Source organism: Chroicocephalus ridibundus, chromosome 5 (genome assembly GCF_963924245.1).
Source record: "Chroicocephalus ridibundus chromosome 5, bChrRid1.1, whole genome shotgun sequence".
Classification (NCBI taxonomy): domain Eukaryota; kingdom Metazoa; phylum Chordata; class Aves; order Charadriiformes; family Laridae; genus Chroicocephalus; species Chroicocephalus ridibundus.
In genome coordinates, this window is record NC_086288.1 from 75,111,268 (window position 1) to 75,138,049 (window position 26,782).

The window sequence follows — 26,782 nt, forward strand, 5'->3', positions numbered from 1 at the left end:
ATATAGGATGGACAGAATAATGCACGCTAATATGAGAATTATATTGAAGTTTGAAATTATTTGACTGTGAATTAACCACAACGAGTAGCAGAGTCCATACAGACAAAATCCAGAGCTAACAGACAGACAGAGAATATTTGATCTGCACTCTCAACCATCTCAACTAAGGTGACAATACTGGTTGCAATACGAGAGAAGTCAAAGAGGCTTAAAAAAAATCAGAAAACATAATAATAATAATGGGAGATTCCTGCTATCTCGATGCTGATTAGGCACTTTGAAGAATAATTCCTTGATCATATTTTTGTACAGGAATCCGTGACTGCTTTGGGAAACAAATAATCCTTTTTCGTACCAATGAAAAGTATAAATCTTTCCAGACAGGCTGTAGGGCCCGTAAACACTTTTGAGTACAAAAGCAGCACTTAAGACCATTCTAGAACTACAGGAATTTGCATGCTCGCTATGGACACAACAGAGTGGCTACTGGCCCACAACCTTGTCGTTACATGGGACTTTAAACATCTGTCTCAGACAGAAGGTAAAAAGATCATGAAAAAGGAAACAAGAAGCTACTGAGATCAGAAAGCACCCTCCTCCCTTCCTCCTTCCTCCCCGCAAGATGAAGTGCCTTGACTAGCTTAATATCTCCTAGTTCCCTAGGGCCGGTCTAGATCCTTTGTCTACCCACTACTATTCAATCCCTATTGAAACATGAACAATTTCAGTACCCTCATTTTCATCTTCCATTAGGAAACCTAAGGCAGATTCAAGAGTTCTTCCAAAAAAAGTAGTCCCTGAAGGCAGGGCAGGAACCTGTCCTGAATAATCTTCCATTGATTTAAGTCAATCACAGAATCAACTGCTGAAAAAATATTTGCAAACTTTGCTGTCACTGTTGTTTTGGCACATTGAAACTAGTTTCTACTTGTCTGGAGACTAGCCCATAACACAGCTTGCTCACCGAGTCATGCAATAAGAAGTTAAGATTTCATTTTGATTGATTCAGCGTTAGCTCAGATCCAACCAGCAGCCTTGCCTCTTTCAAGAGCTTTCTCACTACAGAAAACAGGGAATGCCAATATGCCGAGACTTAGCAAGATTGAGATCCCAAGAATTTAAAGAATGACATGTTAGCGTACAGTACTGCATAGCAAATAATGCCAAAATTTGAAACAGCACAGGCAGTTAAGTAAACCTTGATCCAATACATGCTGAAGAAGCTCCACGAAAAATAAAAGTAGTTTTGAGACCCAGCAGAGCCATGAGGAAGTGCATTAAAGTTGCATATACAGATGTGTACATGTACCTATAGAAGTCTGCTCACTCAGTGCTCAGAAACAAACCACTGATTCAACTATTTTTAAAGCAAATTTTCACTTTAGTAATCAATGCTTCCATGAGCAACTAAACCACCTTCAAATATAGAGTCATATGCACATTTAGAGTCCTAAAAGTGTCCTGCATAAAAAGTGAGGCATTCCTCAGGATTAACTATAGTGTATAAAAAAAATCTGGAACCTAGATAAATATTAGTCCTCAAAAAATTGACATTCTGTAACTCTGCAGGTACTAATAGGTTCATCAGGCTTATAAGAACGCTTCCTGGTGATGAGAAATTCTTTAGATTTCAGATCTGCCACAGGAGGCAGAATGAAAAAATAACCTCAGCCAGCGTCTCCTTCATAGGAGTGGTCATTAGCAGATGCACAGACACAACAGTTGCCCTTCCCAAGAACATTCCTTCCCAAGAATATACTGTTCCTGGCACCTAACGACTTGGGGAATTCTCTAAATACTACTAATAAACTTGCTTTGAGTTTATCTTACATCAACAAGCATTATGCATGCCTGGTCTCCACAACACACTACCATGCTGGGCAAAAGAGTTCAGCTGGTTTGTGCCTTCAGTAAAGCTCAATTTGCCAAGTTTCAGTTGCATATTTCAAGTGCTTAAGCATTGCAAAAAAAAGGCTTAGTTATCAGAGCTCTCAGCTTTCCCTTTCCCTCAGCAGATATAAAAGCTTAGGGTAACAGAAGCAACACTTCGTAAAAAAAAAAAAAAAAAAAGCGCAACACACAGGGGCTTGACAAGCAGATTCTCCTGAAGGGAGAAGAGATCAGAGATTGGCTGCCAGCAGCCCCAGATACAGGAGAAACACGCTACGAATACAGAACTGGGCTCAGAGCAAGACCTTGCCACTTCCATGAACCTATGAGGGTGTCCGGGGTGTGCTGTAGAAGGGCAGAGGGACAGCAGCTCATTCAGTGCTGGGTAAACGGGAATCCAAACCATATCAATTGCAATAGGGAATTCAAGCTACAAGTTTACAAATTACTACAAAAACGCAAGTCAGTTTGTGTTAGCATCACAACACAGACAGGAATAATTTACGCTTTCCCCAGTACTCCATCTGGAACCGGGTTCTTTCACCCACACCATCGCATGGTGTTTACTCAAACCCACCAGCTATGTTTGTGCTGCCTGTATGAAGCGGGATGGGGGGGATCAATCTGGAAGGGGAGGATGTGCCCAGACACGCAGGCAGTCTACAAGTGCTCTCACCAACTGAACGTGCTTTGATACCAGAAAAAAACACACTGCCAGCATCTGTAGTTCAGCAGAAAACCATATTACATGGTCCCAATTACCACAGTCACTGAAGTCAGAAACCATGTAAAGCATTGCATACGTCAATGCATTACACTACAGCCAGTTTACCTGACTGTGCTCTGGAACACAACACAATCACACAAGTCTGGCTCTTTCAGCAGGTACACCTGAAAGCAGACACAGCAGCATCCAGGAGGGTGTCTGCAGCGGCCAGGCATCCCTCCCAACATGCTCCATCCAACGTTGCTCACATGTGTTCCATCAGAAAGCTCTGGCAAAACAGACAGTTTCCGGTAACACTGCATTTGTTTAGAACTGCAGATTTCAGAGCTCCCTGTGCGGCCCCAGTGTTGTTGATGTGAACCAGCCTGTTGCCAAGCTAATTCAAAGTATTAGCAGAGAGGATGAGTTAAGCTCCTAAAACAACTTCACCCAAACATTTATAACATTACAAGCACAACATACTCCTAGAAGTGAATTACATGAAGTGCTCATATGCTAATGGCATTGCTTAAGAACACACAGCATCATCCGTGCTGGCACTGTGAAGGCGTTGTTCATAACAAAAAAAACCAATGCCACGGGGTAGCCAAGTGGCACCTGTATGCTTTACTCAAAGCCATTTTAAAAATCAAAATCAATGTGAGACACTTGCTGTGGTAAGCAGAAATGAGGTTTGGAAGCAATCATGCTGGCACATCTGATTGAAGGAGCAGTATCACTTTCACAGGCGTGAACCATGAGGTTCTCCCTCCTACTTGGTTGTTTCCCACCCTGCTTCAAGACTGAAGAAGCAGCATAACACAGAAGTGGTAGTAACCAAGGAACATGAATTTTAAGCACTTAAATCTTGGCACTAAGGTACGGCAGAAGTAAAGCGGAAAGGCAATTGAGCATACAGCTGCAGAAATCAGACACCCTAAAGTTGCGTGAGAGGTGCTGACTTCCCGTAAGACATTCGAACCATGACACAGTACCATCAGACTGCCCCAAAAACATATGGCTGCTCATTCCAACAGGTCCATCTGCCCTAGTAGCTTCCTCCTACCAGTGACTAAATGGGTGTCTAATGGAGACAGCAACGCTGCTGCTTTCCCCAAACTCACAGCCTCCAGTGAGTCAGTCCTCAGAGCACTGGTTCAATGGAAAGCTTCAGCTGCTTTCCGACCCTTCTTTTCTTTGCCCATAGTCATTACTTTTCTGAGATGAAGAGTCCTTAGGTCTATTTAACTGTTCATAAACTCTGACCATCCTTGTTGGCCTGTCTCTAAGGATGTTAGGCTGCTGTCTCCATCTTCAAGTTCAGACTATTATTTGTAAGGACATAATACACTCAGGCATTCCAATGGATTTACCCAGTGTCTCCATAACACAGTTTTTCTTCCTTTAATAATTGCCAACTTCTGATTTTTATGATAAGGTAAGTTCCAGGAGAACTCTGTATTGAGAAGTGGAAGACTGGTCCACCAAGTTTTCTTAAAAAGTAAATGAAGTCCGTCTTTTTACTTAGATAACCAGGATACTTGAAAATAGTGTCTAGAAATGGCATCTCGTATTTTAGGGATCTGAAGGTGCAATGCCCTAGATCAGGAAGTTCTACAAATGTACATGCCCTTCCCCCACTGTTTTACAACAACCATCAAGATTAAACTCAGGGAAGTAACAGAGATAAGCACGCACAAACCAGTGACAAATGCCAGCTATTCAGAGAGCATAAGTAAGCAAGTGTACTTTATTATTTGAGATTAAATGCATGATCAAACAAAACCAAAGCTACCTATTTGAACACATAGATGAGAATATCAACAAGCTTCTTGTTTGATATTCCAGCGTGCTCTTATGACTTAATCAGGCTGTCATTTGTAGCTTCATTAAGACAGCATTCATTGCAAGAAGTGGCACAGACTACTCATGGGGCTTTCAACATACATTGCAGTACACAACTGCACACACAGATAGTTACACACTTAGTTATCATTCATTTCTCCACTGCCACCATGAACAATGGCTGTACATGGTTTTCCATGAGATCAATATTCACTCTCTTACTCTTTAGGAACTTGTAAGAATGACATTAAGTTATTGCTTCTTGGTTAAATTAGTCATCAACTGCTTTGGGGTTTGGTTTGGGTTTTTTTTTTTTCCTGTTTTATCACAACTAAATTGTTTAGCAGAAGCCTATGTTCTTATACAAGGAAGGATGAACTTTCAGGTCAAAATGAAAGTAAGGAGCTGGAACTTGGAAAAAAAAAAACCACAACACAATAGCACATTTATTATGGCACTTCCTTGGAAGATCAAGGTTCAAGTCCTTCTTTTTGAAAGGCTTGATTGAGTAGCAAAGCACAAACAAGACTGAGACTGTCAGAACCCTGTGTTCAGCAATCCTAATCAGTGCTCAAGTTCTTTGCCTAGATAGGTGTTACGAATACTGCTCACCTTCTCCATTTCCTGGAATTCAGCTAAATTGATTTCTCCACTGCTACCACTTAAAGGGTACATTTATACATTTTGGTATCTTCAAGTTACGAAACAGTGAGCCAGGATTATTCACGGGGAATTTTCCCTCTAAGATTGAAATATCATCTGTGCAGGAAGAAAGGTGGTAATAGATTACCAAGAACAAAAATAATACTTTGTGAACTCACACTAGGTCTGCCCACTCACAGCAAGTAAGTGAAACTTCAAAGTTGAGAAAACAAGGTTTGTGCTCTTCAAGAATGTCCTCACATTTCAAGATAGTTTTCAGATATCTAGGAGTTTTCCTTAAGTTTCTCATCATACGTTCTTTATCATCATTTCTCATTCTTTAAGGGAATTTCAGCCATCAGCACCCTTGCTGCCCATCTTCCTTTGAACAAGCTTCAAACATTCAAAGTAGAAATTGGGCTGACCTGTTCCAAACTAATGGGCCAGTCCTCTCGGCAACCTTTTACTCTCCATTACGTGTTTTCTCTCCTTTCTTACAAAGCTGTCAATCCTCTTAAGTTGCCCCATAGTCCTCACTTGCTCTCATCCTACCTGAAGTCAAATCTGGCACAGACACAAGTACACAGGGAAGCAGTGCAGAACAGCTGTTACACCTTGGATTCCCATAAAAAACGGGGTTGGTGGTGTTGCTGGTGGTGTTTTGGGGTTTTCTGGTTTTTGTTTGGTTGGGGTTTTAAAATTTTGTTTTAAAAATATACTCTCTGAGTATTAGGTCTACGGACATTAAATGAAGTGAAGACTTTTTGTCTGCTGCTACTCTTCTCTGTGAAAGCTTTGGGCTTCTCAGTCAAAACAGCAAGTACAAAACCAGCAGAAATACTCTGCAGAAGCAGCACCGTGCTGCAAAGGTGGTGGCTAAAGTGCCAGTCATAACGCTGAAAAAAAAAATAATAGTTCTTGTTTCCTAACAATGAGCCACAACTTAGTCATTCATTTGGCAAGTCTGAGCAGAGATGGCTTTAACCGTTACCACTGAAATAACTCCTGCATTAAATATTTGCCTTTACAGTCAAGTTCTAATGCCAAGCAAGTACACCACAATGGGCTAGGCAGCGTACGCTGAGACTACTTAAGGTTATGTGCTGACTTGAAACTTTTTGCGTTCCTGAACTGTTTTATGAAGCCCCCGCGCCCCCAGCTCTAGCACGAGCGCCACACAATGTGTAGCTGACACTATCGGCATTCTGGCCAGTACAGTGGCTGTGCCAATGGAATCGGATAGGCAAGGACACAGAAAGGCTCGTCTGCTCTTGTGCATTGCGTGTCCTTCCAGATCTCCACCTAAAACTGAGAAATTGTTCAGCAACTCTCTATTTTTAACACCGACATATACTATGAACTAGTTTCCAGAGCGTTTGGAGTACTCTCAACGTAACCTGTAGTGAAGCAAGATACAGCAAGTACAGCAGTATTATTTAGCTCTAGTGGATCACTCTGTGTGACAAATCTATAACCTGATTAATTTCTCTGAAAAAGCAGATCAACACGGTCTCTAATGACTGAAAAAGCAGCGTCTTTGCTATGATACCCTTTTGCAGTACAAAATGAAGAATAAATCAAGATGCTTAGGATTTCTCACATTAACCAGGTCAGAAGTTTAATCAGCTTGCAGTTTTTGCAGACTCAAAGCAGCTTGCTATGCAGAAGTGGTCAGTCATTCAGAAAAGACTACGGCCAGCCAAGAACAGTTTCCACTTACTCCACAAGAAATTCTGCCACTGAGTTAGGGCTGCACTTTTGCACAGCAACCGCATCACAGCAGAATTTAATTCTGAAGATGCTGTACTTGCCAATTAAAGAACAGCTGTTACTACACTTTATTAAAAAATATTCAAGGCTATGATTATATATAGCGAACAAAATCTAATAAAACTGCAATAAAGTGGTTACAGGAAATAATATTTTGGTAGCCAAATAGGAAACAGCTCCAACCCAACGATTAGAAGTCCTAAAGGTACAGTGGTCGTTGACCATTTTCAGTAAGTATTGCTGAAAAGGAGTTTAAATCCTCTCAATCCTAACAGTTTCACTAATATTTCACCTGCAGCTTTGCACAACTGGCATCTGGGGCAATCAGGCAATTCACAACCATTGTTCCAAATATTGCAGTCTCAGGAGGAAAAAAACAAACAAAAAACCAATAACATACACACACATTGTTTTTATATTCAAAAAAATGTTATGTTCCCTACAAAGGAAACTGTTTCTCACAGTGAGATCAGTCTTGCTACAAGAGTTTATTTTTATGCTTTAATCTTTTTTATGTTTTTTGTTTGTTTGCCTTTCGGTCCCAGAAGACAGAAGCCTCTGAATCCAAGAGGGACCAGCTCTGCAAAGCTCAACACAGCACCACACCTCTGCCACAGCAAATGACAAGAAAGATGCCACAACAGTTTCACAGAGCTGTTCAGAGAAAATAGCTTGATTTCTGCCACACTATTAGGTAGGAGGCTGCAGCCGGTGCCCTCTGGAAAGCATGAGCTCCCCACACCACTTGATATGGTGCTGACAGGCTGAAATTCTCCCGGGACGCGGTGGGAGAAGGACTGGAGGGAAGGGGGAGCTGGGCACACGTTGCTTGAAAAGCTGCCAGGGCAAGGTTATCGGTCTCACCCAGGGGATCTGGAAGGGATCCAGATATACTGGGCTCCTTGCAGATGTCCCCCAGCTCTGGGTAAGGGACTCCACTCCAGCCCTGAGCAGCAGCAGGACTCCCGTGTAAGGTTGTTGCCCTGGGGGTGGGGGGGGATAGGGACTCAAAACTCCCGGTACAGAATTCATCCCATCACTCCCTCTGAGACCCCACAGGAATGTGGTAGTCTAAAGATAGGCAGCAAAGAATTATAACTTCTTCCTTAAGATTCAAGCAGTGCAAATCCATCATTTTAATATTTTTCCTTGAGTCAAGTTGCTTAAAGCTAGGCATCAAATCCAAATGCTGCTTATTATAGCCTAGCGTTTGTTTTACGGTATAGCCAAACCTCTACCCCAAAGCTTTAACCAGCGAGCTGAAGTGTTTTAACTTCAAACGCTACCCTCTCAAACGGTTCTCCCCATTCAACTATTTAGCTGACTCAACAGCTTCTCACAAGAGTAAAGCGTGTATCTATCACCAGATCATTGCAGAACACCCTGGAACGACAGCTATATGTTATACAGGAACACTAGCTTTGATTTCAACTCAGGACTGACCAAAATCAATGCGACGGGCAGTGACAAAATTGTTACGCACGCAGTGCCACATCCATACCTGATGTTCCCAGGTGAGTTTCAGCTTCTGCCACAGCCTCCCCTTGAGATGAGGGATGTGCACAACCAGAGGACATGGCACACACCTGCTAAGGACTGTCTCTGCTACGAAGAGAAAAAGCAGCACCCTGGGTTTATTATAAACTAGATCATAACCCTTGAATAACTGACAGCCTAACAGGAGCTACATGATCAGCAGGCAAGAACTGCTTTTCTCTTCCTTCGTCTGGTTTTTGAAAGCGTCAGCTCGGTCTTTTTTTTTTTACAAGGACTGATCACACATTAACTTTTAGTGTACAGCCCCCTCGGTCAAATGATTCACTCATCCACACGGATTGGTTCTCTGGAGTCTCTAGGAATTGGTGCCATGTATAAGCGACCCAGTCTGCAATACAGCTCACCTCATGTTTAACCCTTCGAGCTTTGACTTCGCTGGCTTTATAAGCCTGATAGAAGGAAAACCCAAATTGCATACAAGCAGTGACGGCAGCATGAGGATTTAAAGGACATTGCTCAGAACTGGTACACTTAAAGCAGTCATTCTACAACCAGACACCCAGGTTTTGTTAGCAGCGATCTATAAAATACTATTTCTTGGGGTAAACCACATTTCAGACACACAAATACGCAGCAGAAAATAACTGGGAGAACACACAGATAAAGAGGCTTTCCAAAAAGTGTTAGGAAAAAAAAAAAAAAATCACTGCAACTTCTATACCTTCTGCACAGGGACAGGCAGTACAAAGATTTGAGTTAAATGATGCCTTTGTATTCTTATAGTTAAAACTCAAAACTTCCCCTGCTCAAACTGTAGAGATCACCAGGACATACAGCATCACTAAGCACAAACTTCTCTGAAGCTGTGCTTTCCAGGCCGCTCCTCCAAGGACATAATGTACATCCATCATTAAGAGGGCAACAGAGACAGAATGTTATTTCTGGATTTATGTTGGTCACAGACCTTCATTATTCAATTCTGCTAAGCACCAACACCAAATGGCAGCTGCTGCATCAAACATTCACTTAACAGCACGGAAAGCCATGAAACCATCATCCGTATCAGAAGCGAGTCAGGAACACCAGCGTTTCATACAGCAAGTGTTTCACCACTCTGCAATGCGGGTGGGAAACTCCTACACAGGGTTAAGGCAAATGAGCGTACTTGTGTAACTTCATACAGTTGAAGTTAGTTTGGGACATAGATAAGCAACTCCGCCTCCCATGTTTCACCTTAAAGCAGCAAGAAAATAATTCTCCCATTGGGATAGGTATTTGGGTTGCACATAGCGTAAGTGGGGGGTTTTTGTGGGAATGAGGAAGACGCCTTGTTGGAAAAAAAGCCAAAAAAAAAAAGAGTTGCTTAGGTACCCAATAAAAGTGAATTAGTACATAATAAAACTGAACTTGCACAACTGAATAGTGTCCTGTGACGGGTAACTAACTATTTTTTTTTTTTTTAAAAGCAATCTCAGTAAGTTTAAACTTGCATGACAGATGAATTCTGTCCACTATTCTATCAGCATCAAGTTCACCAAAGCACGTTAACAACGCTGCAGTCTCCAGGTTTCCATCTAGAAATCCACCAATTCGCAGTGCACAAACAAGGATCCTCATGTCCTGCTCAATCAGGGCTCCGAATGCACGCTTTGTTGATAAAAATTCTCTGGTAAATGAAATCCCAGGATGCTGGAGCAGCCTGAACTGAGAAGGGTTGCCTAGGCAGGGGGAGGGGAAATAAAAACACCCCAACAAAACAGAAAAACCCCAAACCACAGCACACACCCAGTGCTGAGTAATCCGAGAAAATAAATAGGGGGAAAAGTCATGAAGCTTCTCCTGCTATGAAAATACACATCCCTTAACTGCTGAATGCTGAGGAAAAAAAAGTTGAGCTGCACAGGCCATCCAGGAAGAATCCACAAGAGATCTCCATCCCCCAGATCTCTCCTTTCCATTTCTCTAATTTTACAGAGAATTTATTAATTAGAGTGTTCTCTCCCTCCATCAGGTACTGGGGGACGTTCCTGGAAGAGGAGACTGTTTCTACCTTGATGTTTTCCCTTCAAGTCCACCACTGGGGTTCCATTTTCTCCGAGCCAAGTTAAACATACCAGAGGCGTTTCCACAAGTCATTTGGGTAGTATACTGCTCACAAATGTCAACTGCAAGCAATTAATGCTGCATTAGGAACTTTCTCCAGAGGAAATTGCCTCACAAGAAGCAGGGGTGGAAGGGATTGGCACCTGGAAACCACTTGCTTCAGTCCTCTGGAAACTCCATCTACAGCTGAGCCTTCAGGGTTGCAAAGCAGTATTTGGTGGTTAAGCTTAAAATGGCTCAAATGTTCTCTGAAAAAAATATAGGGGAATAGCATTCTGTGAAAATAGACCTAGGAATACACTGGATGTCATAAGCTTCCTTGGGCTGGATTTCTTGCCTCTACGAAGAAGTTCCTAGTCAAAACCGGGTATGCCAAAAGTCAGAATGGAGGACAGTCCCCAGGGACTGGGACAACTCTCATGCAGAAGGCCAAGGTTCAATTTGCCTATGAGTACCAAGTGCTCCAATTAGTTCCGCTCTTCTGATCTTCCACATGACAGACCAACTGGTGTCTAGGGCACTTTATTTCTAACCACTGGTAAGGGTCTTAAAAAAAAAAAAAAAAAAAAACAAAAAAAACCAAAAAACTGGAGGTGATCTCTGATTTTTCTTAAAATAGGAAAAAGAAAAATGTAAATTCTGAAGTGACCACATGACAGGTAAACAGCTTCTACTGAGGCACGGATATCAGTCTAAAATCAAGTTGTGTGTCAGACAATCAAGCCTTCCATGTCAATAAATGTTGTTAGACTGAGTCTTTTGACCATTTTCTTCACAAATCACTGTATTACAGAGAACAGCAGATGCGAAAGGTAGCAGAAATAGCCATTTTCATAATATTAAACCGTACTAAAGTCTCCTGAATTGTTTCACACAATCTTCCTCTCCCCACCCAAGGCACAAGCAAGAACAACTGTGTGCTTAAGCTCCCCGATTCTAAAGGTTTGAAGCCTTACCAGTTTAGCAACCACTTCTGTCTTAGCAGTTGCACAGAATCTGGTTTGTATTTCTTCCCATTGTATCCCTGAACTCCAAGTTTGCATATTAGGATTGAGAATTTGGGGGTTTCAATTATTCCCATCCACATTTCAAATTAAAAGTTGGCAACCAACAAATTGAAGTGCTACGGACAAACTACACTCATTCCTAAAAATTATTTTAGGTATACAAACCAATAATTCCACATACTACAAGGAGACTGTGATTTCACATACCAGAAGGTAATACAAACCAAACCCAAGCCAAGCACATGCTCTAAGCAGCGAAGCAGTGTTTGGGATAAAAAGCATTCTCATGTAGTACCTCCAATATATTTGGGAGATTTCCAGATATTCCACTGAAGGAGCCTCACACCTCGAGAATAAGGTGTCATTCACCTACCAACATGCCGGAGAGCACGTTTTGGTTTAAGCAGAGTAATCTTTATGAACACAGGAACCACTGCAGCCGTCAGTGCCTTCTCCTGTTCAACTTTAACCATGGTGCACCAGCTTAGGGCCGATTTTTACACCTCCGTCCTATCACATTAAAGCATGGCTCAGTTATTTTGCACAGAACAGACCGCACACAAGATGCGGCACTATCCCACTGTGCTTACTTCAACAAGCCTGCTCAGAATTAGCTTCCACTTGCACAAATAAAGTGGAATAAACCTCAGTATTCAGGTTTATTTATACGCCAGGTATCTGTATGTTCACTCATGAGACCGCACAATGGAAAAATACATTTTAAAAGTTATTTGACAAAGCAATTGCAAGTCTTATCATAGCCACAGATTTAGTGCAATAACACATCAGAGCTTACTGTTAGAATAGTTTGATGAGTCAGATGCCTATCTCTATCTTATTTTTTGATATAAAGTGTAACTCATTTACATTCTACAAGGAGAAAATACCAGTTCTAATACAGAACTGTAAAATACTAGTTCTTTAAATAACACAAAATATATTTAAGATCCCTGTTAGGTTAAGCATTCAACATGAAACGTGTATGCAAATCAACAGTTTGATCAGTGAATAATTTGGATCCCAAATAAACCACAGGAGAACTGCAATAACAAAGTAATAACAAAGTCAAAGTTAGGCTGTGCTAACTGAAATCAGAGCACCAACCGTGAGCATCAACGCCTCACTAAGCAAGAGTCCACATTTGTGTAGACTCACCCCACGGCCTGGACAGATTTATCTCGCACGTACTCAGAAGGTCAATACATTCAAAATATTCAGTATGGAAGGAGAAACCAAATACCAACTTGGAGAACATTGCTGTAGTCTCCCCACCAGACCTCGCTCAAATTGAGGCTGCCAAGTTTCATATATTTCATGTTACATGAGCCACAAGAGTTCGACAGCCCTGTCATGCCATCCCACCTCTCTGCCAAGATGCACAGAGCCAGCTGAGGTCCAGGAAAGCTGACAGCTCCTCCAGTGCAAGAGGAACCACCTCAGCAGCTTCTAACACCTAAAGAGATGCAACTGCAGCAATCAGAGCTGCTCACTCAAACAGCAGCAACAACTACAAGGACTACATCATCATCATCATCATCAACAGGATGGGGGGCATCCCAGAACAGACTTTCCTGACTGCAGGCTGCCACGCATTTTCCCCACAACAAGAATAAAGCCCAGTAAGTGCACACACTCCTTTAGAAAGCTATGGATGCCTGGGGAAAAAAAATAATTTAGTCAACATTAGAAGAAAAATTAAGATCCCTCCTTATTCAGGCACCCCTTTTAAGAGTCCCCACCCAGAGCAGAACAGCAGAGATGACTTTTAGATTACTGACTAGGAAAAAAAAAGTGAGCGAGAGTCACAAGACCATTTTCTGCTTAATACATACCATATTCAGGAAGGAACAAGATGTCAGTGCTGTCACGCTTATTTAGAAAGAATATATACAGAGAAATACCAGTCACGAGCTCCTTCTCCAGACAGAAGGTGCTTGCAGACTTCCAGGTATTGAGCAGCAACAGCAATTCCCTACGCAGGACAGAACTCCGCAGCTGTACTGATGCAAATACAAATCACCTGCTCTCAGCAGCTAAAGCCTCATCAGTAAAGCAGAAACACAGCTGAGAGCTGAAGGTTGGGAAGCCTCAGCTGAGACACAGGAGGACACATTTGCTTTTCAAGCACCTGAACGCATTGTCACAGGCAGCCTGGTCTAAGGTAGGGTGACCTGGAACAGGACAAGACACAGCAAGGATTACACCATCACTTTTTCCCTCCCCATGGATGAAAGCCTGTTCCTGGTCAGCAATCAATACTATGCGATCACTTAGATCCCAGGCGCCCTCAGGTCATAGTGACCATGCTCCTTCACTCCATCTGTGGAAGAAAAGGACCAGTTTTGGAGCGCAATGAAAAGCAGCACGTTAAATCAGCCATGACAAGTTTCCCCTTTTCAGTTTGAAAAACGTCTCTGTGCTCGCACACAGACAGGGGTGTAGGTCAGAGCCCACAGCGGTTTCAGTGTTCACGTTTTGTTAAATGTTTAAGCAGATTAAGCTTCACGCACTTTTCCAGACCTTCTGGTTGGAGATGTCAACCCACTGCACTACGGGCTAAGCCTGTCTGGCTGTGCAGGACACCTGACACCGGACAGAGTTTCCACTCTGACTATTTCAGTTTATTCGACACTATTCCCCATATGCACATGCTTCCCCACATGCACTTTTCACTTCTCAGTGGCAATAAGATAAAAGATGTTTCATTAAGAATAACCTTATGCTTTTTGGAAAAGTATTGTTACCAGCCCTACTCTACAGTAGCAGACACAGGTGAAGACACAAGGGATGGAAATGCAGGCATGAAATTAAAACTAATTTCTCCCTTCCTCTTCTGCCACTTCAGGGTTAGAATGAGAGACACTAAAAAAAGATATTATACTTAAAAGGCTGTTAGATAACCTAAGAAATAGTAACATAAATGTAAGATATTACCATTGCACTAAAATCCCTCAAAATCTGCTTCTGGGGTTTCTTTACAAATAATTACTGCTCTTATCTAACAGAGACCCATACGCAGGTCTGACTGCCACATCCAGCCTTTCCTCCTGCATCTACATTTTAGGAAGAAAGGTAAAAGTCACAGCAGAGCTAAAAGCTAAGGTGAAGCCACGGCTACCTGTTTGCTTGACCCAAACCCCTGAACCACCAAGGGAGAACGGTACCAAGAGGGAAGCAGCCCACTATCATCTGAACTGTGAGTTTTTAAAGTCACCGATTTGCCTGTCCCTGATGTTGGGCTGTATCCTTGAGCACCGGGATGCTTGTTTGGAGGTTAGTTAGTCCTGCCTACAAGTTCAGCTATATTAAGACAAGACTGTTTATTACAATTTAATAATAAATTCAAGTCATAACTGTGTTGGTTTAACTATATTTCACAATATTACATTACATTCCTTTTTTTCCCATTCTAGGTACAGGTCTTCACACCTCCCATAGGAGAAACACATTGTATTTCCTTTACCACCTTCAGAAGTTTGATTGATCTTTCCTTCTATTTAGAAATCAAATACTAGCAGCTCCTGTTTTAGTAGCTTAGCTAAAGATAGCAACAGACAAAAAAGCAATGCCTTAGCATGCAAAGATCAATGATCAAAGATCACCTCAAATCCTGAGAATACCAAAAAAGCCACTAAGCGGAGGCCTTTTATCATCCCCAACTCTCCATTTTAAGAACCGCAACTTGATTGTTCTTCCCAAACTTTAATAGAAAATGCCATATTATACTAGTTTTGCCAACACATCACCCAGCCTTCCAGGAAATAATGTGTCAGCAACATATGGAAACTACTTGCAAGGTTTCTTTTGGCATTTCTCTCCCAGCCTGGCATGTTTTTAGCATTAATTGTGGAAGCCACTAATACTTCTGTTTTAGCTGTTAAATTTAAGCCACCAGGGAACATTAAATCAATGACAGTACGTGGTTATGGTTTGATAGAAGTCACCAAATCTCCCTCACAAAGATTACCAGCTTCTATGTAATTTTTGCAACTAAAAGGTTTACTTTGGACTACACTTAGGCACACAGTTTCAGAAAGTACAAGTAATCTTATTATTCTCTAAATAGCAAAGAATAAACTGTAAGAGCCACATATAAGAGTATGCTTCTGTATTTATGGAATAAACAACTTCAAGTAATACATTTGGAAAGTTATTTGGAATACAGTAGCATCTCACACTAGGGCATGAGGGAAAGAAAGACACACCACAAACTACTAAATCCCTTAGTCAAAGCACAAGCCTTTCAAGAGAGACGGGCTGAGGCTGAGTTAGATAAGTCATCAAAAGCTCTCCTCGGTGGCATACATCAGAGCACAAGCAATCAGTAAGATTAAGGGGAAAAGAAAAAAACAAAACAAAAACATAGAAGCCAGACTATAGAGAGTCCTCTCATGAGATTTCAGCTTCCAAAGATCAGTTCAGCCACACAGCAATAAAAGGCTCAGGCTGAAGAATTTTCCTTAGACTCTCTGCCAGCACTGCATCAAAAGCTCCCTGCGTGCTGGCAACACGTCCGAAGAGCAGGTTTGACAAGGAACTTCAGATTTGACAGATGATACTTGCAAAGAGGTATTTTTTCTGTAACACTTCAGACCTTATTTAAGGTGAGGGACAAGAGCTCTGTTCAACAAAGTAAGCAACTGGTTCTCCCAGCCAGGTCCGGAGTGAGAGGAGGATGGACTTCAACTCCGCTGTTACTGCAGGACTGCTAAGACTTAAAACCCACAAACTGCTATTTTCCCAAAACCGTGGGCTACCACAACTCCAGTATAGAGCCAGGCTACAAACTTCCTCTGCAGCAGCTACAGTGCCCAGGAGTTTTTGCCCAGTGCCCCCCAAGGAGCGGAATGCTCCGAGCTCCCAGGGGTGGGGAACTATTGCCCCCGCGCTCCAAGTTGCAAAGAGAAACGCACGCAGACATGCAGGTGTTTCTCCCCCACACCGCCATCCTTTTCCCCCTGCATCACAAATTATGACAAACGGCTACCTAACAAGACAATTTTATATTAGATAGTCTGCAGAGCAGCTTGGAGAAATTAAATCTTAGCCTACTTTCAGATAGCCTGAGGAAAGAAGAGTTGTTTGGAAAAGTCATATTGCAACACGTCAAGCAATTATTCATTTTTGCCCTACAGAACTAACAGTTCTCCCTCACCTTTTTTAAGTGACATAAACCGCAGTCTCTTGCTCCTGTCTGCTACAGGCAAGGGAAGATGAATATGGTGCTTCCAAAGAGCTGAGCAGGAGACTTTCCTTTCCTCAATTAATTTTACCACATCATAGATTTACCCTAGAAATGTATAATTTGCCGTTACCCCTATTTACCGTAGCCTTTCCAATTAATTCAGCATTGCAGGAAAAGTAAATAAAAAAAAAAAAGAATGAAAGCTGGGATACATTGGCTATGTAAAATAGCGTTAAGGTTACTTTCAACCTCTGGAAGTATTTCTTTCCTCAGGGTATAAAAGAATTGCAGTAAATATAAACAAATACATTTTAACAAAGTCAATTTAAATGTGAAATTATAATAGCTATATTAAACTCCACTGTAGCACATTCGTCAGTCAAATTAAGACATTCGAGTGGCACGTGCTCACTGACAACGTTTTTCAACATGGACAAACCACTGGCTTTGGGTACACAAACTTAAGAGTTGAAGAGTGAAGCATTTCACAATAATTTCTCTTTTCTGAACAAGAAACAGAACTTTCTCTCCATTCATTTAATTTATTCAGTTCAATGACTGGGTTTTCAAGCTACAAGAAATAAAAATAACTTGAAGTCTCTTCAAAGGTCACAAAATAACAGAAATTTATAAAAAAGCAGCCTCTAATACTTATGAAAAAAGAAGTTAGGAATCTAAGGTATAAAGTGCATAACGCAGATCTTGTTGATGATACGTAAGTATTACAAGAAGTGATGATGCATTTTATATAATCTTTGATTATAAGTGAGAATTGATAATGCACCATCCTTAAAAGAAGTCACAAAATATCAGCTAACTCTTTTTCCTACACAAAAATACGAGAAAACTCTTATACTACCAAGACATCCTTCAGCAACAGATACTAAATGAGTAAAATGCTTGCTCTCAGAACAGGAAAGAACTCTTTAAACTATCCCATGTTCCTGGGTGACAATCTCTACCAATGAGCTTTGTAGCATTGAAGTGCTTCAAGGTGTCAAACCAACGAATTTGGCAAATCCAAATCTCTTTCTGTCCTTGAAAGACCCTTCCAAAAGTTACCTGGATGGCAATAGGCTTCAAACTCCACCTAACACACAGCATACTACAGCTCCACTGAGTTACCAGTGGAAGAAGACAATACTGGAAGAGCCAAGACTTTGGCTTGCCATTGAGATCCCATCTCAGTGCCTCAAATACTGGCTTCTAGTTCATTGCATTTACCATCAGAAAAATACACAGTTCCAGAAATTTAACAGAAAAGCAGAGAGCTGAGCACTTGCAGAATAGCAATAGCTATCTGCAGGCTAGCATCACAGAATCGCCTAGGTTGGAAGGGACCTTCCAGATCATCGAGTCCAACCATCACCCTAATACTGACAAAAATCACTATTATACCACGTCCCTTGGCACCACGTCTACCTGTCCTTTAAACACCTCCAGGGATGGTGCCTCAACCACTTCCCCGGGAAGCCTGTTCCTATACTTAATAACCCTTTCAGTGAAGAAATTTTTCTTAATATCCAATCTAAACCTCCCCTGGTGCAACTTGAGGCCGTTTCCTCTTGTCCTGTTGCCTGTTACTTGGGAGAAGAGACCGACCCCCATCTCTCTACACCCTCCTTTCAGGTAGTTGTAGAGAGCAAAAAGGTCTCCCCTCAGCTTCCTTTTCTCCAGGCTGAACAACCACAGCTCAATCATCTCAGAGCAAAAAACCCCACACTGAAATTAGAAGGAACTAAAGCAGTATGAGAGCCCCCCCCTCAGCACCACATTCTCCACTCAGAGTTTCACTGGGTGCCAACCAGTGTCCTGCTGCTGTTCGGCTGGTGCACAGGGCAGAGCAGGACACATTAAGCATAGCCCCCTAACAACCACGTGCTACCAGCACCCCCAAAATAAAAACATCACCAGCCGAAGCTTGCCTGTCCAGGCCATCCCTCCCCTGCTGCGCCGAGCCTGCCATCACCTCACCATTACTGACCTTCCCAGGAAGTCACTATGGCTTGCTCATGACATTAAGGATTTCTGAAAAGCTGCTCTTTAAGGTATGCACTTCAACACCGAGCTGTGGGCAGATGTTTCTCCTTTATTGCTCCCCACTTTGCTCATGACAATCTCCCTCATGGAGATTAAAGTGCTTTCACTCTGCTCAAATACAGCTCAAAAACCTCCATGCAAAAAAGCGATCACCAGCCACCCTCCCTCCCTCTCCCCTTCAGAACAAGACAGATCCAAATTTATCTTCTGTTTGGCACATCCATTCAAATTCTGTCAACTGATTACACTTGCGTGCCTTCTTGGACAGGTTTCTCAAACTGTTTGCCCACCCCTTGGACTATTGGAGTCTTTTCTCTTGACTAAGGACGCTGAAAGGTGCTGCCCGAGCAAGCGGACAACTCATGGCAGCACTGGGCAGAGATCACCACAAGCTTTTGAGAGTTGAGCCGACAGTCGGAACACACTGTTCTCCTTCATCCAACTTAACATGCAAAGGTTAGAGAAGAGCCTTTTTCTTCAGAAGTAAGATTTAAAAGTTTCATCTTAAAAAGGAAGGTGTAATAAAGCTCCTACTAAAAGTTTTCTAGCTAAGGTCTTTACTGTCATATTTCTTGAATGAAACACAGATTATCTACCTGTAAAGCACTCAAAAATAAACTCTGATTACTTTAGCTTGATCTTCCCTTTTCCTCTGAACCACCAGAAGAGGACATGAAGAAAGAGGCTGGTCAACCAAAAGCACATCTGTCTTCCCTTCCTTGGATGGCAAGTGAAACAGCTATTGAAGTAGAAATTGATTTCACTTATAATGAAATCCCCAAATTTATTAAATTATCATAAAATTTTTTCTTCAACTGTCGACACAGATGACAGAAAAGAGTAAGTAGTTCATACTAATCTTAGAGCTGCAGCACTCGCGCTGCCCACAGGAAGATGCTTTTTGGCACTTGCATATTTCATAATCATTTACTGAGGCACCACCCCTTTAGGCCACATAAATCACACAATAATATGTGATGTATTAATTCTATGCTGGCCATTTGCATTATCGTTCCTTTCTTTAGGACATGCAAACATGAGTTCAAGCAATTAACTGTAACACTGGCCCAGAGCATTTCACTTCCGTGCTGAAATACAAATACCACACAACTTAATGAGAGTTAAACAAAATACTGGTTTGTCCGGGAAGGTGTTGCAACTTCAAATATTTATTTCATAGGCTTGAAGTTATGGGATTTATAATTATTTTCTTGAATAGTTCCTAAGCTTGAGATTTCACATCTACGCATGTTGAAAAATTCACATACTTGTCTAACTTGCGCATGAGATTTGTATAACAAAGTAAAATGAGGAAATAAAATTGTCTCCCTCTGCTCAGCCAGGCTTATCTCAGCGCGTCTCATATGCTGCTTCATTCCCTCAGCCTCAGAGAGCATCCAGTCACCAGCGCAGCATGGCTCTGACCTGGCCACTAATAGAAAATACTTGGGATACTTGGCAGAAAACCTGGGTTTGCATCATCTGGCACGAGAGGCGGGAAGCGCTCCCCCGAGAGGGATGCTTTTAGCAGAGTTCTTGGTAAACTTAAGGTCAGAATAAAACCCAATTAGAGATGCGGTCCCAGGGTCGACGCTTCTGTGGATTAAGGTAAAGAGCATGAGACATCCAAAGAACGCCAGCGCAATTGCTCTTGGCTTTCTTCTATAATTTTTTCCATTTCAAGTCATAAGTAGCAAGACTCCCAGATTACGTTTGAGCCTTACACTCAGCAAACCTTTGCTTAATCCTTGCGTTCCAACCCAAACAAAGAGAATTAAAACTAAGTTACCTAAATTTAACGACTTACCCGGTTTTCAACAAGTTTCAATTCCTTTGTCCAGATCAGTATCTTTTAGGATTATTTTTTACCAAAGCCTACACTTGCTTGTTTATACTGGACTTTGACCCACAGATAAATGCTCCCATTTAACCCAAAAAGTTCTATAAAAAGTTTTGACACCATCTGTAAAAATTCCCTTCCCCTCGGCTAAATAGGAAAATCGTATCAGTAGTCCTCCTTTAGGATACCTTTGTACCCTAAATTATAATTTGTAGCCTTAAATTATAATCTTTGAAGTTACCAGATCACTGCACTATTGAGTAATTTCTATTTTTTTTGGCTACGCAGGGAACTTGTTTGAGTCTCAGGGCTAAGCACATGCCGTTCTACTTAAATGGCAACGTGCCAAATCCGTTTAAATATTTAAACATTAACCTCAAAGTCACTGGTTTGTAGAAAGGCAGCCGTTAGTCCAGAGTGATTAAATTTGTTCTCAAGGATGTGTCGTTGAGTACAAAGGCCATTTTGCCACTTTCTGAAAGTACTGAAGAGCATGGAGAAATTCCTGGAGTATTCATAATCACTTCAGTGGCAGGCTTCTTTTCATTCCAAGTACAGACAGACACGCATTATGTGACATTTTCCCCATCTGGCACTACAGATTAATCTTCAGTGCTTAAAAAAATGCTACTGTTTTGCATTAGGAAAGTTTAAACGTTTTAAAGATTCTACAGGCAAAGTTTTCCTTTGGTTATTCTACATTAAAACCCAGCTACCAAACAGTAGTAACCAGTATTGTGCACTGACAGCTAAAAGTCAAAACAAAGTAAACTTTAAAAATTCCTCTGTGAGAACCAAAAAAAAAAAAAATTAAAAAAGATGTGCAAGGGTATAAAAGAAAAAGCCCAAAACACCAAAAAACCCACAACACTGAGCTCATATCTACAAAACAGAAACTAGACAACTAAAAGCTGAACGAACAAGCACGGGGTTGCTGCACTTACTCTTCTTAACAGGTTGTATGATTACCCAGTTATTCAGTGTTATATTGAGGCAGAAAAGAACTTGAATTTGCCATGTAAGATTTCCTTGAAATTGTACTTCTCCCACACAAAACCAGAAAACAAACCACGCACACTGAAAGGTCATTGACACTTAAGCGATTCAAGGAGCTGCACTTTTGTGCACCGTTCACTCGCAACCAAGTAAGAAATGAGATGAACATGAATATTGTATTTTTAAATTAATTTTTCTAGGGGGAGAGGGAGAAGATCAGCCAAAGAGGTGCAGGGAAGGAGCCAGCACGCTACTTTTGCAACTGTTCTGTGAGTCACCTTCTGCTACCTGGAGACCATGACTAGTCCTGGAGATTGAGAACACAGCATCTGGCTGTATTTACATTTGACAAGCATAAAACCAGTTTTATATGAAGCCATTGGTTGGCAAAACAAAACAGCCATCAGGAACACATTGCAACTGAATATTTTTTTTCCTAGAAAACTTTCTCCCCCACAATTTTCCTGAGAACAAATTTCTAGGCTGCCCCTCTAGAGGAAGCTGGCATTCACTGTGTGTTTATAAATAAATAAGCAGTTTGTAACAGTAGCTTTACACTGACACCAGTCAGATATAAACAAGCTCTAAATAGAACTTATGTGGATACTATGGAATGACCTCTACAGAGCCAGACTTCTTTTATCAATGATACACATCCCATTACAGATTAGAGAACAGAGAGGCAGATCCTGAAGTCCCCCACCCAGCTTCCACATGGTCTTCAAGAAGAAAGCTAAACTGGAAACATCTGAAAGCCTATGATGGAGTGACCTTGCAGAAGACAAAGCTTTCCCACTTACTTTATTCTGAAAATAGCCCATTACGGGGGGGGGAAAAATCCCACCACACAGGCATACTATATTTAGATAACAACTTACCTACAGGGTACCCCACGAGAGTCCAGGCTGGAGGCATGCCCACATGCCAAGCTATACCATGGAAATGTCAAGCCTTCTGCTAGAGGGGCTGCTCTAACTGCTGCAGCTCATTACCTCTGCTCTTCTCAAATAGCTTTGGGTATGTTATGGTTGATCCCCTCAATGCTTCACAGGGTTTATTTGTCTAAAAAAAAAAATGCATTTTTGTAAATGTGACTATGCATCACTGTAGAGTACGGCTTGCACACTGTCACAACAGTGCAGTGACCTGAGGACGCCAGTAGTTCAGCTTACAGGAGATGCTGCTATAAAGATAGCTGGGCACAGAGGGAAAGAATGACAACACTGATCGCCACTAGGCTAGGACAGGTGGAAAAATCCATATGCTGAAAAAAAAAAATATAAAAAAATCCAGAGACCCCAACTCACACAGGCGGCATCACTGCCTAGAGCTTGAAGCACCCAGCCAACAGGCTACAGGGCTAGCAGAGAAGCCACCAGTCCAATACAACAACAAAAAAGCTCGCTCAATACTTCTCTTGCTAAAGTAATGTCTAAAGCTACAATACCTCTTTTTCAGGAGAGGCAGCTTTTAGCAAGATTTCAGAAGGTCTAATGATACTGCCTCCTCATCTAGGAGACTGAAGACAGCTGCTATTCAATTATCACCTTGCAATTAAGCTATTAAATGAACTGCCAGCTCAAGCTGGCTGAAATTTGGAACCAGATTTATTAACATCTGAAATGTTGATATGCAGCACTATTAGAGCAGAGAAGCACGAATAAATAGTAGTTATGCCAAATACAGCCATTATGAAACCTGTGAGAAATTTGTAACAGAAAAGACTTGCTTTATGGTATTTGACCTTGGAGCCCGTTTCTGGGCAGCAGGACACTGTATTACATGAAATCCATGGTGCACAAACCCAAATAAGTTCAGGGCAAGAAAGGTAATGATGAGTCCTAACCACATACAGAAACTGCTCGGATATCTTGATCTGTGTGTCTGTGTAATAAGGTAGAAGCAAACTTTTACCACAAGCAGTATACATAATGAAGTGGATGACCAAGAGCCTTTATAATCTCTTGAGAAAACTGTCAAGCTCATGAGGTCTGTACAACTTGGTATTAGAACATCAAGGAGCTAACAAAGGATGAAGACACCTTAGGTGAAGCCATGCTCTGCACAACTCCAAATGAGTATCAAAAGAAGCTATTCATTAGATGAGTAGGTGCAGAGCAAGAACATTTAATTCTGCAACTACAGATTCAAGCATGTTAAACTAAGCGAGCTTCCTGACTGCTTGGCAAGCCTCTGCCATCCTTCTAGGCAGATCCTGAGAGTGCAGATGCCTAAAGGCATCCAGCTGCCCAAGGCCACCAACCCATGCTGATTGCAGAACCAGCCATTATTATCTCCTGGCATCAAGGCTCTGGTTGATTATATTACTATAGTAGGAGACAACACCCAGACAGTTCAGTTTCATAATACTCAGCTATAACAATTCCTGAACAGGTCCTATGAACTTTTTACGAGCATGAAACAAAGCAGAGGAAACAGAGGTGCACTACAGGGAACATCTGTAGCTTTGAGACACTTTTATACGGAGACACAAGTAAGAACAGAACCAGACCGAAATATCCGTGAGGAGTTCCTTTCATCTAGGGAAAGCTTGCAAAGGAAGAACTCCAGCAATCCACCTGTACATACAAACTTGACAAAAATCTGATTACCTGCAACCGAGCATGAAATAAGATGACCCTCACTGCACCCATAAAAGTGTGTGAGAAGTATTCTGTTAGGTGAGGGAAGAGTACTTCTCAGAAACACAACACTGGCAACAAACTCATTAAGTTGAGCCACATGTTACGTGACAACACATGCTACTCTATGAATTGTATCAGCAGCTTCTCTTCCAGTACTTTCACACTGTTGATGGCAGCTGCTGGTAAGAGACCTGAAAAGGACGAGATTTCACGGACAACAAAAAACAGTCCATGCTCCACACTACTTGATAGATAAAAGAATAAAGTTCCCTAAGTCTGGCTTGTATCACTAAATGAGTAAATCAAATATACAAACCAGCATTTTCTTTAGTGGAAATCTGCAGTAGACTTTAGCTCCTGCAGACTTAGACCTGAAGTACAACTGAGAAGACGTGACACCATATAGACTGCCCAGCTACAAATATCTGGTAGAGAACATACCTGAAACAGGGAGTTGTCCAGATGGTGTTTCTTGATGCTAGTACTAAGCTCCTACAGCCATCTCCTAGATATCTACAATGCAATAAAACTAGCGAGTCAGCAATAAGGCTATCTTGCAGAGGCGAAACTGGCAGACAAGCCATGCAATTAGGTAGCACTCCAACAGTGGAATATTGCAGTCAATAGGCTTACCAAGATTAGATAACAGTCAAGCACAGAGTAATAATGGTTTGAAGATCCTTCACTACTGGGAAGAAAGCAATAACCAGTTCACAAATCAGATGAGAGAGTGCTGCAACAGATGGAACCTGCTTGCGGTGCCAAGAACCGCTAGGCCAGTACATCCAGAAGTGGCCTGCACCAAGCAGCCATAAACAAGCAGCAAAGGCGAGGTTCACGCTGTCATGCAAAACTGTTCCGATAGACTCGGTGAAGACAGCATCAGTGGGAAACTCTTCACATGCTTCAACAGTCAGTGTCAACAAAGAATCCACAGGACCATCAAGAGCTTCAGCTATGAGTCAGAAATGATCATGTACACACACGACTGAATGAGTGATGGCCAAAAGGTGGAAAGGAGTAGTTGAATACAAGCATTCCTTTTCCCCAAAGCAATAACTGGGGGATGGGGGGGCAGAAATAAAAAAATAAAATAAAAAAGAGCTATACAGTGATAGTTTGAACACCAGCACATTTGCAAAACTGAAAGCTGCCAAGCCTCTCAGAGGGAATCAGGAAGTCCACATTGAAAGATGGCCAAAGCACCACCCAGTTTCAACCAATATATCTACACAAAAAAAAAAAAAAAAGCCAAAACAAAACAAAAAAAAACCCACACAACCCAAACCCACCACAAAAAACCAGGGCAGGAACCTGTAGCAAACAGTGGTAACTTGGCAGTGCTAGGTTAATGGTTGAACTTCATGATCTTAAAGGTCTCTCCCAATCAAAACAATTCTATGATTCTAAACTGCACTAACCTTATACCAAAAGAACCATATGTGGCATTAAAGACAACAGGGGAGGCTTTGTCAAGCACAGTTGTCCTATCTCTGCAAGAAATCTTCTAACAAGCCAGATTAGATCTCTGTGCTGAATAACAGCATGAGAGGATAATTTCAGTGCTAATTTCTTAGACCAGCTGACCAAGCTCACCATTTCAGTCCAATGCTGTACAGAATGCATACGCCCAGGAACGAAGATAGAAGATCATTAACAAAAGTTTGTTTTTACATTCCACAAAGTGGAAACCCTAATACTGCATACACCTTGCTGCAAGAATTAGTTGTTCAAACAACCTACCCTTTCAGCCTAGTGGGTTTTAGTTTTATTTGACCTTCAGCGTGTTTAATTGCAGCTCCTCCACCAATACAAGTCGGCTGGCAGATCAGTCTGGGCCAACAAATCAAGATGGAACAGTTCATTTTTTATTCTATTTAATTACTCCAGTTTCAAGGAAAATGACAGACTGATTTAACTGATAGAAGAGGACTCACTAGAAGCTGTGTTTTCTGAAAAGTGTAACTTTTAGGTTTGCTAACCCCCAAGAGTAAGAACAGGACCAGGGCAAATCAATAGAAGGTTTAACAAGTGTTGAAATAAAGCCTAGTAATGAAGATGTCAGGAAAGTTCATGCTTTGTGACAGGTAAAAAACTCCATCAAAAGAAGATTTTAATCTCCAAGTGACATCATTGCAGATGACATGATACTCCAAACCACACTGCCTGTGGCAGAGAGGAGTGATAGGTCTTTCAAACCAAATTTGAACTTATTCCTTGATTTTTCTCAAAAGAATATCACAGAAATTCAAGAACAGAACAGTGTCCTGATAGTGTTAAAGAAAGTTTTATGTTGATTCATAATTTAAATGGTGAATTAATGTTGATATAAATAATCCTAACGTTGGGATGCATACTTCATATTGGTTGCATTCATGGATTGACATGTCTCAGAAGGAATACTGAGTTATTAGTTATTTCCCCCTGTCCCCCCCCCTTTTTTTTTAAAAAAAAAAAAAACAACACAAAAAATGTAAACTCATATAAAGTATTCTGCAATCCGTTCATGGCTTCCCTTTTAAAGTCACATCACTGGTACTTCAAGTATCTCTAGTAATCACAGTAAATTAAATACTTCACTACCACCAAAACATATGAATCAGATATTAAGAGCAA

General features: G+C 41.5%; 1 protein-coding gene across 3 annotated transcripts in view; it reads right to left on the bottom strand.

Annotated features, from left to right (window-relative positions):
- Positions 1–26,782, bottom strand: part of MTUS1 (microtubule associated scaffold protein 1) — a 126,824-nt gene that overhangs the window by 94,861 nt on the left and 5,181 nt on the right. The window contains exon 1 of one of the 3 annotated variants that reach the window (XM_063335416.1): positions 8,355–8,568. The exons of 1 other annotated variant lie outside the window; for it this stretch is intronic. In XM_063335416.1, coding sequence (XP_063191486.1) covers positions 8,355–8,430 — 76 coding nt within the window. In that variant the 5' untranslated portion in view covers positions 8,431–8,568. Of the gene's footprint in view, positions 1–8,354; positions 8,569–26,782 lie in introns of those variants that run through there. One more of the 3 variants, XM_063335415.1, reaches the window with a different exon arrangement.